This window comes from Lampris incognitus, chromosome 2 (genome assembly GCF_029633865.1).
Source record: "Lampris incognitus isolate fLamInc1 chromosome 2, fLamInc1.hap2, whole genome shotgun sequence".
Classification (NCBI taxonomy): Eukaryota; Metazoa; Chordata; class Actinopteri; order Lampriformes; family Lampridae; genus Lampris; species Lampris incognitus.
In genome coordinates this window covers 31,300,022-31,313,722 of record NC_079212.1, presented here as the reverse complement: position 1 = coordinate 31,313,722, position 13,701 = coordinate 31,300,022, and the positions used below count along the sequence as shown (strand labels likewise).

The window sequence follows — 13,701 nt, the reverse complement described above, 5'->3', positions numbered from 1 at the left end:
ATATTATATAATAGCTGAATGCCACAATTTCAGATTTACCTTTTCAAAAAAAAAACTCATTTAAAATTAGCACCAGTCATTTTGTAGATTGATTTTATAGAGTAATATAGTTGTATTTCTTTAGCAGCTTATGGAACCAGATCATCTCTCCCGTGTGACCAGGGCCAAAGCAGCTTTGTAAGCACACCATAAGAACAGCAAGACTTTTATTCAACAGCAGTAAACCACTAGCATTAATATTGCATGTAAAGCCAGTGGAGGCCACAGAAACTAAGAATTCAAGTGTGGGTTATATTGCAATATAACAGACCCTTGTGACCTCGGGGCAGGGTCAAAGGTCAGTAACCCAGCCCCTTCAGATCAGTGCTCTCACTTTCCTGCTGTGGTTTCAGCCTCATTCAGTTGTTATTTGCAAGACCTGACATCTAAAATCTTTCTCTTAGAGAGTCTCTTGTCAGACTACGTGAGTCACATTATACGCTTTACAAATCAGGTTGGGACACTGCAGGCGTGTGGATGAAATTCACTGTAAACAAAATAATTTTCCTAACACAAAAAAAGATTTGAATTCTATTGAAAAGTGACACTTAGAAACTTCTAAAATCTTTGCTAACAAGATGTTTGAATTCTTTTTTTTTTCAGCAATGTTTGGGCTATTTTACAAAACTGGTCCATCCACTACTGTGAAGCAAGGTCGCGCTTTGTGTACTTAGGAAAATAAAACAGAAAGCTGACACTTGCATTCATGCAATGGTCATCTTAAGGAAATAAATACAACTACTTTGCCTTTAAAATGTAGGGATCGGCATCAGACTTGGCTCTCATTTACATTTGAAGCCCTGCCGTGCAGGCAAGAGCTTCAGACATCCAGCAGATATCTGAACCAGGATGATGTCCATGTGAGGGGAAATAATTGACAAGTAACCCTTGACCTTCCCTCCTTTATGGTGTCATGTTCAGAGATCTTATTAGCCTGTTTAGTTTTTGTTGACTCATGTCTGCTGTCAGAGAAATGGTCCCAGGCTGGGTGAGAGGGAAACGTGAGCAGGGGAGATGAGTGCTACAGATGGTTTCATTGTCATCCTCCGGGGAGGTGGACCAACAATAGTCAGGGTATAAAGCATTTCAGCAGCCCCTTCCCATCACAAGCCCACACACAACCTTTCTTCCCCATCAAATAGACCTGTCAACGTAAAGTCATTGTTTGACATGTGTTTTGTTTTTCTTTTGTTTTGCTTTACAGTGCAAAATCCCGTAAAATTCTGTTTAGCTTGAGTGCCTTTGTCACAGAATGAGTGATGCACCCTCGGGACATTTGCATGTGGCCCGAGTAAAAGCCTGAATATATCAGAAATCACATTTGCCATTTGAGGCCTGAGACTTTACATTTGGTTATACATGTACATCAAAAAAGGAAAGTTATAAATAATGCAAAGCACAAAGTTAAATACTGACTAACAACAACACAGTCTGCATCTAGAACATAGCATCTCTTAAAGCGGCAGTAGACAACTTTTCAACTCCCCCCCTCCCCAGCGTTTCCAAGTGTTTTTATTGTTTTTGCAGCTGTCGCAAAGACAACACAGTTACTTTCCATTTATTAGCAGCCTGGCTACTCTCGAGAGCAAGAAACAACCGTAAGAATCACAATTTGAACTAGAAACCCCGATGTCAGTGCTATGATAAAGGCAGGGTAAAACATCCGGTAGTATTAATAAGTAGGCAGGTTGTGTTACTTACTGATCCAATAGAAATAATGTCAACTGAATGTTGGTTTGGAACCCTCTCAGGTCCTGGAGCGCTCTCGATCGAGTGAATCCTCGTCCAAGGTTCACTCTTGTTTTGGCTCGTCTTCTATCACTCTCCCTCTTCGCCTTCTTTGCCTTCTCCGTCAACTGGGTTCTTTTTCTTTTGCCGGGTAGAGTTTCCACAGTTACGTCGGTTGTTCCACTGTCCGCCATTGCCTATAGCCCGCTACTGGGTGGTTGATGCACTTCCTGCGCCGTAAATCGATTTGCCGGGAAAAATCTTGCCCGGTGGCAGACAGAATTGCATAGTAAAAGCGAGGCTTATATAGAAAAGTTAAAGCAAAAAAGTTGTCTACTTCCACTTTAAGCTAGTTATGGACCTCACACCAATTGGTGATAGAAATAGTGTTTGCTCACCTGTATAATGTCTACCTGGCCAAGTTCCACACATTCTAGCAAAATATTAAGATATACTGTAGCAATGATTGCTGCACAAACCATCATCATTATATGAGGACAAATTCAGTATAGTCATGCAATCACAAGACATAGCCTCCAAAACATATCACACACCCTGTGAAATACAAACTTCTGCTATCAAGGACCACTTCACATAGCCTTTTCCTGATCTGTTTAACTTGACCTACCTTAACATTAACCAGCTCCTCCACACGGTTCTCCCCCTGTCTTGGCAGAACCTCAGAAGCCACAAATCCAAAAGAGGCGCACTGAGGGAAGCTGTCAGTGGATCCTGAGCATCACCGCCCCTCAGCTCAGCGCCGCATCTGTCACTCTACCTGCACCTATCACTTTACCCATGAGCCTCATCAATAACCTATCGGGCCGGCCTCAGCAAGCCATGCTGATGTCACCACCGGTCCATGGACTCAAGCACTCCGCCGCCCCGCCCGGGGATTCATAATGCAAACCACCAAGACAAAGACCTTGGTGCTGCCCTCGGCATGCCTGGCTAAATTCAAATCTCTTCAAGCCTTACGGATTATCAAAATATTCTTGGCTACAGTGGTATGAGTGTGCAGTAGGGCTGGCATGCAATACACTTCTTGATGAACTGGTTTTCAGATTTCGTGGCTTTTGGGCAATGAGGTGCAAGCGCAAAGAGAAAAGCATCAGGCAAATCAGTCATTTGTATGGCTTCTCCACCCTTGGTTTGCCACACATCAACAAGGTTAGAGGAAGCAGATCCAGGCAAAACCATGCAATTAATTTTTACAACTTTTAGCTTTCAATATGAGACGCTCAATGACACATGTTTGAGAGGTTTCCTTACATTGGCTTTCTAAGGTAGAATTGTTTTTTTTTTAAGTGAGGTTATTTCACACCAAGTTCTACAAAGACGGAAGGTGAGATTGGTCCTTTTGAAGAGCTGAACTGTTGGATGGGGTTACAGTACTCTGTTTCTATGGTGCCCAGGGCAGATTGTTTTTCTCCAAGTATGTGGTAGGTACATGTAGATAATTACTCTGTGTGCACGCGTGCATGCGTGTGTGTGTGTGCGTGTGTGTGTGTGTGTGTGTGTGTGCGTATTCCAAGGGGAGGCAACAGTTTAATTGTTAATGAAGGTGCGCCCCTGGCTAGTCACTTGGGTACGAAGAAGAAACAGCGAGAGAAGGGGGAGGAGGGAGAAGTGTGCAGAGGGGTGCTTAATTAAAAGCCCGCCCCCACATGCTTGATTATGCACACACACACACACACGCGCACACACACACACACACACACACACACACACACACACACACACACACACACACACACACAACATGCCGTGACAACAGAACAATTCATAGTCAAAATAGATGACAATGACACAGTAGAGAGCTGTGTCATTGAGTGGGCAGCACAGTGGTGCAGTGGTTAGCGCAGTCGCCTCACAGCAAGAAGGTCCTGGGTTCAAGCCCCGAGGTAGTCCAACCTTGGTGGATCATCCCGGGTCATCCTCTGTGTGGAGTTTGCATGTTCTCCCCGTGTCTGTGTGGGTTTCCTCAGGGGGCTCCGGTTTCCTCCCACAGTCCAAAGACATGTAGGTCAGGTGAATTGGCGGAACTAAATTGTCCCTAGGAATGAATGTGTGTGTGTGTGTGTGTGTGTGTGTGTGTGTGTGTGTGTGTGTGTGTGTGTGTGTGTGTGTGTGTGTGTGTGTGTGTGTGTGTGCCCTGTGATTGCCTGGCGGCCTGTCCAGGGTGTCTCCCCACCTGCCGCCCAATGACTGCTGGAATAGGCTCCCGCAACCCTGAGAGCAGGATAAGCAGTAAATGAAGACTGGGCGACTTCCTCATTTTTAGCTAAATCTGGTGAAAGACAAAGCAAGAACTACCGGCAACCTTCAACAACTGATTTACAAACGCTGTTTGTTGTCCAGGTGTGATCAAATCCTTGAAAAGCGAACAGCACTCAACGACTCTCACTCTCATCGTGTGCTTTCTTCTAACACGTGACCGTCCACACATCTCCAAGTGGGAGATATAGTCGTGACTTGTAATTGTATTATTAAAAGACCATCTGGGTCTACAAAATGTCATACTAAGGAATGGAAAAATAACATTTTAGATGCTATTTCAATAGGTCTTGTTTTCGTTGTAACTACATTATTCCCTACACACTAAGATATTTTACAGATAATCACACAGACAGAGAGAGACAGAGAGAGAGAGAGAGAGCAAGATGCAGTCTTTATAGCTCTGCTGTCTCACTAAAATGCATTTCATGAAAGCACAGAACGACCAGCATCCCACACTGTGGTGCAAGTTTAACAATGACGTGGACCTTCATTTGATCATGATCCTTCTACAAACATGGCGTGTATATAAAATGACTGCACCTCCTCGAGGCTTTGCAGTGAGTCTTTTTTCTTATGAGTCCAAAGCTGCTTGTCAACCATCGAAAACATGCTTGCCCTGATCTGCGACCAGAGTAATTATTGAAAATTAACATCACTCCAATCACAGCCATCATTGTCTGTGCCAACTCGGAGTCCTGCCTTGATAATGAGCATGTTGGCCTTGTTGCCCATGCCAGCACAATAACAACATTGTTAGTGGCCGAACAAGGGCCATTGTTACACAGGAGCACCAGCCGAACTGATTAGCAGGGCCCCCAGTGGCCCCTTTGACCAAAACACCCTAATACCTCAGCAGGTTTTGGGGAACATACCATATTGTTTCACAAGTCCCGCAAACGGCCACCTTTTTGGAGAGTGACATTATTAGAAACGTGGCCTATCTGAAATACTGCGCATGTGCAGCAGGAGCCTTACTAATCCTGAGTTGCACTTTTTTGAGCTTTTTGAGGAATGGATTTTAAATAATATCCTATTTACCTGGTTGCCATACTGCAATGCACATTGCGAGACAGGCGAAGGTAGGTGTAGTGAGTAAGACATTTTAATGAGAGTTTGGCAGAAGCAACCATATATTTAATGACTCGGCCTCTCTTCCAGCCAAAAATAGACAACAGGATAGGAGCCCACTCCCTCTCTGCACAGTTAGACTGCTTCACATTTAAGCACCAACAATGGACCATATAGGTTAAAAAAAACAACAGTCTGTAAATCCTTCTTTAGAGATAGATTTCATTGTGGTTAGTCACCCCCGAGGCACAGCAGGAAAACATATCAGATCAGGTCTGTTTTCTACTCACTGGTGTTTACAATGAGCTTGTGAAATACCCATACGATAGCCAAATGTTTCAGATACCCTATATTGAAAACAGCACCAGCTTTGGCACACATGCTGAAAGATTTGTGAACAACCAGAGTTTAGCTCTATGTATTTGCAATGACTTGTTTTTAGCCTTTTTTCCCACTATGCATTTTGTCTGCCACCGGGCATGAAATCTCCCCGGAAATATTGTGATTGCTTCACGACACACGTAAGTACAGCTTACGTTACCTCATCTGACAACATAGCTCCTCTTCTTTCTTTCTACCTAACAGCGACACCCTGGGTTCGAATCCCAACTCTATTTTAACTCTAAATCAACTCTATTTCAGGTCTGCACCATGTGGTCACTGTGGTAATGGGAGTTTTTTTTACCCCCCCCCCTTTTTCTCCCCAATTATACCCAGCCAATTACCCCACTCTTCCGAGCCTTCCCGGTTGCTGCTCCACCTCCTCCGCCGATCCGGGGAGGACTGCAGACTACCACATACCTCCTCCGATACATGTGGAGTCACCAGCCACTTCTTTTCACCTGACAGTGAGGAGTTTCACCAGGGGGATATAGTGCATGGGAGGATCACGCTATTCCCTCCAGTTCCCCCTCCCCTCCGAACAGGCACCCCGACTGACCAGAGGAGGTGCTAGTGCAGCAACCAGGACACATATCCACATCCGGCTTCCCACCCGCAGACACGGCCAATTGTGTCTGTAGGGACGCCCGACCAAGCCGGAGGCAAGACAGGGATTCGAATCAGCGATCCCCATGTTGGTAGGCAACAGAATAGACCACTGCGCTACCCAGGTGCTGTGGTGATGGAGTTTTACGTGGCACAGAAGCAGATGCAAAGAGATGTGATCTTGTTGAAATGCAAATCGAGACACACGTTTGAGGGTTAACGCCCATATTTTGACTGGAAAGTGGAACCAGCTCTGAATAGTACCTGACTTGTGTTTTATGACAAATGCGATGGCTAAAATAAGGCCTGTAGTGACAACTTAATACAAACAAGACAGCCAGAGGCCCCAGGTTCTCCACTGTAGCCCTTACCCCCTTTTTCTTGGCGTCACTTTGTACGTGTCGCAGGTTGCTCTTCACCTTCAGGTACTCAGCGGAGGCCTGCTCCTGAGGGGGGTGGGGCGCCGGGTAGCTGGGAGGAGGAGGGGGCACCTGGACAGTTGGCGGTGGAGGTGGGGGTGGGAAAGCTGGTGGTGGCGGGGCCTGGGAGGCCTCAATGTGGGGCTTAGACTGCTCCTTCTTTGGAACAGCAGACCGTATGTCCGGGTTCAGCATGTCCATGTAGGCCTGCATGTCCGTAATGGCCGACTCTGGTGTGCCTGTGAGAACGACATCATCAGGGCACACGTTTCCATGATCAAACTTATTCATCACAAACAATAACACTCACAATTTCAACAAGTGTAAGGGAGTTGTTTGAATTTTTTTGTAGACAAATTTAATAAAAGACAATCTACTCAATGGAGCCCTCAACAATCTCATGTTCTATTTTATATTGTTTTAGTATTTGTTTCAAAAAGTTAAATCAGTTTGTAAAATTTTGACATTGGAGAGTTTTGGGTGGCTTGCATCTAGTTAAATCCACAGTGAATGAATAATTTTAAGAAGTAAAACAAGAAAAAGTCTAGGGAGGGGGTTACTTTTTATAGCCACAGTACATCACAGTTAACTATAAATGTTGTTACTGGTGTGCAATTTAAACAGTCTGTCCTTACACCACTAGGGTGCAGCAACTGTAAGGCCCACCTGTTGCATAGCAGTAGCTCCGCTCAAGGAAGGGCAGGTTCTCAGACACTGCACTTGGTGTAAGCTCATCACATTAGTCACAAGGACTCATATTTATAAGCATAGTTGCAGGGAAATAAAAAGTGGGTGTAATTTACCTCACCAAACCATGTGCCTATGAGCTGATAAAATACTGAGCTGTTAGAATACGTTATATGTGCACATTAACCGTTAACAGCCCAATTATGTTCAATTTATCTCTACTATAGAATGGATTTACAAAAGCAAAGTGGCCGAGACCGCATTTGGTATGAATATTATTTGAAATGAAAAAAAAAAAAAATCAACGTATGACCATTTCTCAGTCACTAATCACAACTTAAATCTAGTTTTACTTTCGTATTTTGAGCACTAATTTCAGAAAATTAATCTTTACACTACAGTCGTTTTTTCTTTCTTTCCCCCTTTCACTTGCCTCCAGCACATTAGCAAAGCTTTCATCATTACCCCTCAGCTTTCATGTGCCACTGACCAGGTGGGGCTTTGGAGGGCGGGGGGCTGCTCCTCTTCTCCCCAGTGCTGGTCTGACTGGAGTTGGCTGAGTCATAGTTGGACAGGGTGCTGGAGGGGGAGCTGATCTCAAAACGGGCCTGCTGGTTAGCCGGGGGCATGGTGGTGTTTGGGGACGACAGGCCCGAGTCCGGCTGCTTGTACTCCAAGTCGGTGGAAGGGTCCCTGGACAGCACGCGGTGCTCCACACTCTGCCAGAGATACAGGAGGAGGAGGGCTACAGCCATTAGTGGGTGCATTTATTTATTTGGGGGGGGGAATTCTTCTTTATTTAGACACGGCATTGAAGAGTGTGAGGAAGGCGGATTTAGAGAAAAATTCAAAAGTTTAAAAAGCCATTTAGTATTAAGGACAAACTGTTATTAGTACATGATAAACATCAAGTTAACGTAGGAATAAGATAAAAATCATTATGCACTACCAAAAATAAAAACTGAAATGGGAAGAGGGACTTTCATTTCTAGGACTATTAGATTATGGAATTCATGATAATAATTGATTTAAGAACAGTATGGCAGCTGGATTGTTGGTCAGAAAAATTTAAGATTTAAATGTAGTCATCACACTATTGTATTGTCCGCAGGTTAGTAGAGTATTATTGGTATTATATGTGAACCCATGTCGATGAAAATGAGTATGTTGGTACAATGTGCTAATTTGTGTAGGTTATGTATGTGTGTATACATACAGTGCATACAGTGCATCCGGAAAGTATTCGTATGTATATGATATATGTGTAAACAATTCAGTTTTGAATTATTTATGAATTATTGTATGTTTAGATGTTTTTATTTTGGACTCTTGGAAGATCAGCCAATGAGCTAAAAGAGACCCAAATCAATCAATCAATCAGTCAGCCAATCAATCAATTTAGAGAGTGGATGAGATTCGAACCCAGGGTGTTGCTGTTGGGTAGATAGAAGAAGAGGAGCTATGTTCTCAGATGAGTTGAAGTAAAAAGTAAAATAGTTGTATTTATCGGTGTGTGATGTGAAGAAATCACAGTATTTCCTGGGAGGTTTCGTGCCCAATGGCAGAAGGCTACCGTGGAACTGATCTGAATGCCGATTAGATAATTTTCCCATTGTCATAACACAATGCGACCAAAATTAATTTCATGATGGTATATAAAAGCAAAAGAGGTTATCAGGTGCCACTTTAATTTATGCACGTAAACCTATCATAGTCAACAGTTTATCCTGTGTACTGTCAGAGTGAAGTGACCCATTTTGAATAATAACTATCAGAAATATCTATAAATATTGTTACTATTATTAGTAATTGAGATGAAAAGATTTATTGGGTATATTTATAAAAATTCTACAAAAATATTGCTATAAAATCCCAAAGTGCTATGGGTCATCATGGTCAGTGAACGGTAATATCCATTGCCAATTTGTGAACATGAGGGTTAAAGGTCTTCTTACCCCGGGGCAGATACAGATTGACGATGATTTATCTATATGTAAACTGAAATATTAAATAGATAAAAACAAAATATATTTTCCCCATCCTCTCAGGAGCACTGACATGGAAACTATTCACTCCTTTCTCCATCTCGGTCCCAGACAGTCACATGGGGAACAGTTGCATCCTGGCCTTCTTCATCAACAGGAGTTAATGACCCTGTGCTCAGACAGCCACAGAGGCTCTGGGCTCTTCCCACTTTCTCCCTGCAGCACTGACCTAATTTACCAAAATCGCCTCAAGGGAGAAGGTGCAAGAAAGAGAACTACGTTTCCAACACACCCAAGTGAATTGGGTGCTAAAAGTGTTAATTATTTCTCAGGCCCTTCAGGGGCTTCAGCGAATTGGAGCCTCGAGAGTTGATGGTGCTAGAAAGATGAGACTGGTGTCATCCCTGCGACATCTGTAATTTGTATGTTATTGTCATTTTTGTGTACAAAGTCTCGCTTTGTTCCTCCCATGGCCTATTTGTTGTATTGACGCCAGTGTCGATAAAAGGCAAATTCAGGTAAACAAGATCAGGTCAGATGTGAGCAATTTCACTCCTCTATGCTGTGCCTGTACAGTAGAGTAGTACTTGCAAAAATAAAAAAAAATTGTTGGGAAGTACTGTAGCTTATCAGTTAATGGAGAAATACTTGCATTATTGAGTACTTTAACTTTGGTAATGAATTCTCCCAGAATTCCTCCTATTCTCTTCTCAGATTCAGAAAGCATGGTGATGCTGTTGTAATGAATGCACAGTACAAAACACAATCTGCATTTGTTAAAGGTTTCACCTCAGCCCTGTCAGGGGACGAATATAAATGGCATTGTTAAACACAGTTGATGACTAATGTTTCACAGCATTTTGAAAATAATATATAAATGGAAGGGGGAGTCACTGTTGCAAAACAGCAGCTTTCCATGCAAGGGATAATGAGCTCATCCATTTGCACCTGTGGCAAAATAAACCTGTCAGGCCTACATGGGTCAACGTTCAGATAAACCCAGATCACCTCAATGAGAAAAGAGTGTGTGCTTGGGAAGGAAGAAATACTTTTGGAATGGGGAAGGTATAATTTAAACCATCATCCCATATGGGGATCACCTCTCACGTCTATGGCCTTATTCATATCAGCTGATCCGTCTTCATCTGGGAAGAGAGGATTACCTGTCAGGGATTTGGCATGGGGTGAGGGCTGGATGCATTTGCACATATGAATTAAAATGGCACTTAGGATTTGCCTCCATGATAATGCGCCATCTACCATGGAAAAATAGGTCCACACGCTGACACGTGAGGAAGAAATGCAAACTAGCTTGGATAGTGGGGTATGTTGCACTGTTTATGGGCACTCATATGAGAAGATGCTTGGGTAAGGAAAGCACCCACATCGATGGTCCACATATGGGAGGGTTGATGGCAGTGAAATGTTCTCTTTCAGGCAGTTTAAGTTGATATCTTGAGACTACAGCTGGGATATTCGTTCTCTTTTTCCTTGTTCTCTAAAAGGTCAGATACAAACCGCACTTATGGAGCTGACATTTCAGAAGTGTAGGTTTTTATTAGGGCTCAAACATCCATCGGTGAAGGGCTATATCTCTACTCACCGTCACCAAGCTGCCCAGATGGAGCAGGTCTTTGACTTGCTGAATGGCTTTATACACTAGATCAGTATAGCAGAGGTTTTGTTTTGTTTTTTGTTTTTCTGGGGGGGGGGTCTTTCCCCCTTTTTCTCCCTAATTGAATCAGGCCAATTACCCCACTCTTCCAAGCTGTCCCAGTCATTGCTCCACCCCCTCTGCCGATCCGGGGAGGGTTGCACACTACCACGTCCCCTCCGATACATGTGGCGTCGCCAGCCATTTCTTTTCACTTGACAGTGAGGAGTTTTGCCAGGGGGACGTAGCACTTGGGAGGATCACACTATTCCCTCCAGCACCCCCCCCCCGAACAGGTGCCCCAACTGACCAGCGGGGGCGCTAGTGTAGCAACCAGGATACATACCCACATCTGGCTTTCCACCCGCAAACACGGCCAATTGCGTCTGTAGGGACGCAACATGGGGATTCGAACTGGCAATCCCCATGTTGGTAGACAACGGAATAGACCACCATGCCACCCGGATGTCCAGCAGATAGTTTTTTTTGTTTGGTATTGTACACTTCTCCAAGTTAATAGTTAACTTGTTATACAACCTCTTTCTATATGGGGACCTTACATTATCCATCATTACCCATCTATTCAATCCATCCATCTATTTACATTGTCCTTACTGAGTAGCTCACCAAGCTCCTGATATGTGCGAATTTACTTGGCCACTAAAACAGATTCTGATCAGAAATCTCCTTCTATGTAAGGTTCAGAGATGTGAGCAGAAACGTACATGAGGGACAGCCGTGTCTCTCACCATATTCTCCACAGTGCGCAGGTACTTGGCACACTGGGAATGGCCGTTGTACTCAGCCAGGTCTGCTGCTGAGAAGCCGTCCTGATCCCTGATGCTCAGGTCCACCCCATTGACAACAAGGATCTGACAGCACTGGAGATGGGAAGAAAATCAGGTAGATAGAGAGAATGGGAGAAGAAAAGAGAAGGAAAGACAAACGGGGAACATGTTGATGAACGGGAGTCTGTTTCATCTATTGTACTTAGAAGGAGTGTCACTTTGCAAAAATCGAGCATAGTGATGCAACGAATGCAGATTATTAGTGCTGTCGAACGCCTTGTTTTTGAGTCTGAATTTGAGCATAGACACTTCTGATTCATTCACTCCTGACAACCTTTTCCAACAATAAGCTACTAAAAGTCTATTACACAGCTTTGGTTAGAAACCAGTTTCATCAGAAATTGTGTTCATCCACAGCTGTTGCGTGCCAACATCACTTGTAAATCCGGATCTATAGGAAAGCTTAGCTTGGTTGTTTGGCAATAAAAGGAACTTGAACGTGAAAGGAGATCAGAGACTCTGGTTTGAAACCATCTGTCAGAAGCCAGAGAGAAAATACACAAAGCTTGTGGTTGTTCTCAGTGAGTTTGCAGACTGAGCAAGGCAACGACTCGTGTTTCAACGAGCCTTTTAAATTGTTCTCCCCAGTCCCCTAAAAGCTGGGCACACACTCTTAATGCCAAGGTTGGTGTTAACAACCAATCAAGTTCAATCCCAGCAGCGGTGGCTGCAGTGTAAATAACACAGACAGTGAATGGATTTCTTTCTACGTTTAATGGACCGCTCTTGTGTTGATGATGCTGGCTGACTGGACTTGCTTACAACTAGGTTTAAGTCAAAGTAGTTGCAAAGTTTGGTGCAATAGACTGACCCAATGGCAATTCATTCAAAACAAATGGTCAGCATGACAAACCAAATATGACTGGGCAAAGAATCATAACCCCAACTGTACCGTGGTATGCAAAAATGTGTCTTTAAATACTATTCCTGGTAAGAAGTTCATCAACTACTACTACTACTGTTATTATTACTAGTACTATCACTTTTGAGATTACTAACTCATACTACTTCTACTACTATGACTACTACTACTACTAATTATTATTATATATACAAATACATAATATAACCCAGCCACTGAGGATGCACAAGCCAGTGCATTCTTAGTGCCAGTCCCAAGCCCGGATAAATGGGGAGGGTTGTGTCAGGAAGGGCATCCGGCGTAAAATCTTTGCCAAATCAAATATGCGGATCATAAATAAGATTTCCATACCGGATCCGTTGAGGCCCGAGTACATAATATATACAGATACATATATAGTACATATTGTAATATATCCATCCATCCATTATCCAAACCGCTTATCCTGCTGTCAGGGTCGCAGGGATGCTGGAGCCTATCCCAGCAGTCACTGGGCGGCAGGCGGGGGAGACACCCTGGACAGGCCTCCAGGCCATCACAGGGCATTGTAAAGATACGCTTTATCAAAATGTGATTGTTATTATCATTAGCATAATAAAATATACTGCTGACAGCTAAAACACATTGAAGGAAGACATGTACACGTTAGCACTTCTATTAGATGTATGTTGGACAAACAGGTCATTGGCAAACTTGTTCTAAACCAAGAAGACTGGCTTTGGTAATCTGTTAAGAGTAAAATCTGAATCTGAATCTCTGAACAGAACAAAGATAAAGATTTAAGCACAAACCACCACAAACACAACACACACACACCTCCAGTTCGCCGTTCTCGGCGGCGTCATGCAGCGGGGTCCCACCCCAGCCGTCTGTGACAATCTCGCCGCCATGCAGCAGCAGCCAGCTGAGCACCTTGGCGTGGCCTCTGCTGGCAGCAAAGTGCATGGCGGTGGCGCCATCATTGTCCCTGTCTGTCAGGCTGACCTCTGTAAAACTCATCTGCAGGGCGGGAGATAAGTAAAGATGTTGTTATTGTTTTTACCGTTAGTGTTAATGGTACTGCTAATGTTAACATAAATGTTAATTACTCTCTGAAAAATTTAAGCCTTGGTTTGATGGCAACAGTCATTTTTTTCGACTATAT

The 13,701-nt window shown here is 43.6% G+C and overlaps 1 protein-coding gene across 1 annotated transcript in view; it reads right to left on the bottom strand.

The window, feature by feature from the left end:
- Positions 1 to 13,701, bottom strand: part of espn (espin) — a 64,339-nt gene that overhangs the window by 36,520 nt on the left and 14,118 nt on the right. Inside the window, exons 4-7 of the mRNA XM_056274182.1 lie at positions 13,374 to 13,556; positions 11,597 to 11,728; positions 7,699 to 7,927; positions 6,474 to 6,760 (exon numbers count right to left, since the gene is read on the bottom strand). Coding sequence (XP_056130157.1) covers positions 6,474 to 6,760; positions 7,699 to 7,927; positions 11,597 to 11,728; positions 13,374 to 13,556 — 831 coding nt within the window. The remainder of the gene's footprint in view (positions 1 to 6,473; positions 6,761 to 7,698; positions 7,928 to 11,596; positions 11,729 to 13,373; positions 13,557 to 13,701) is intronic.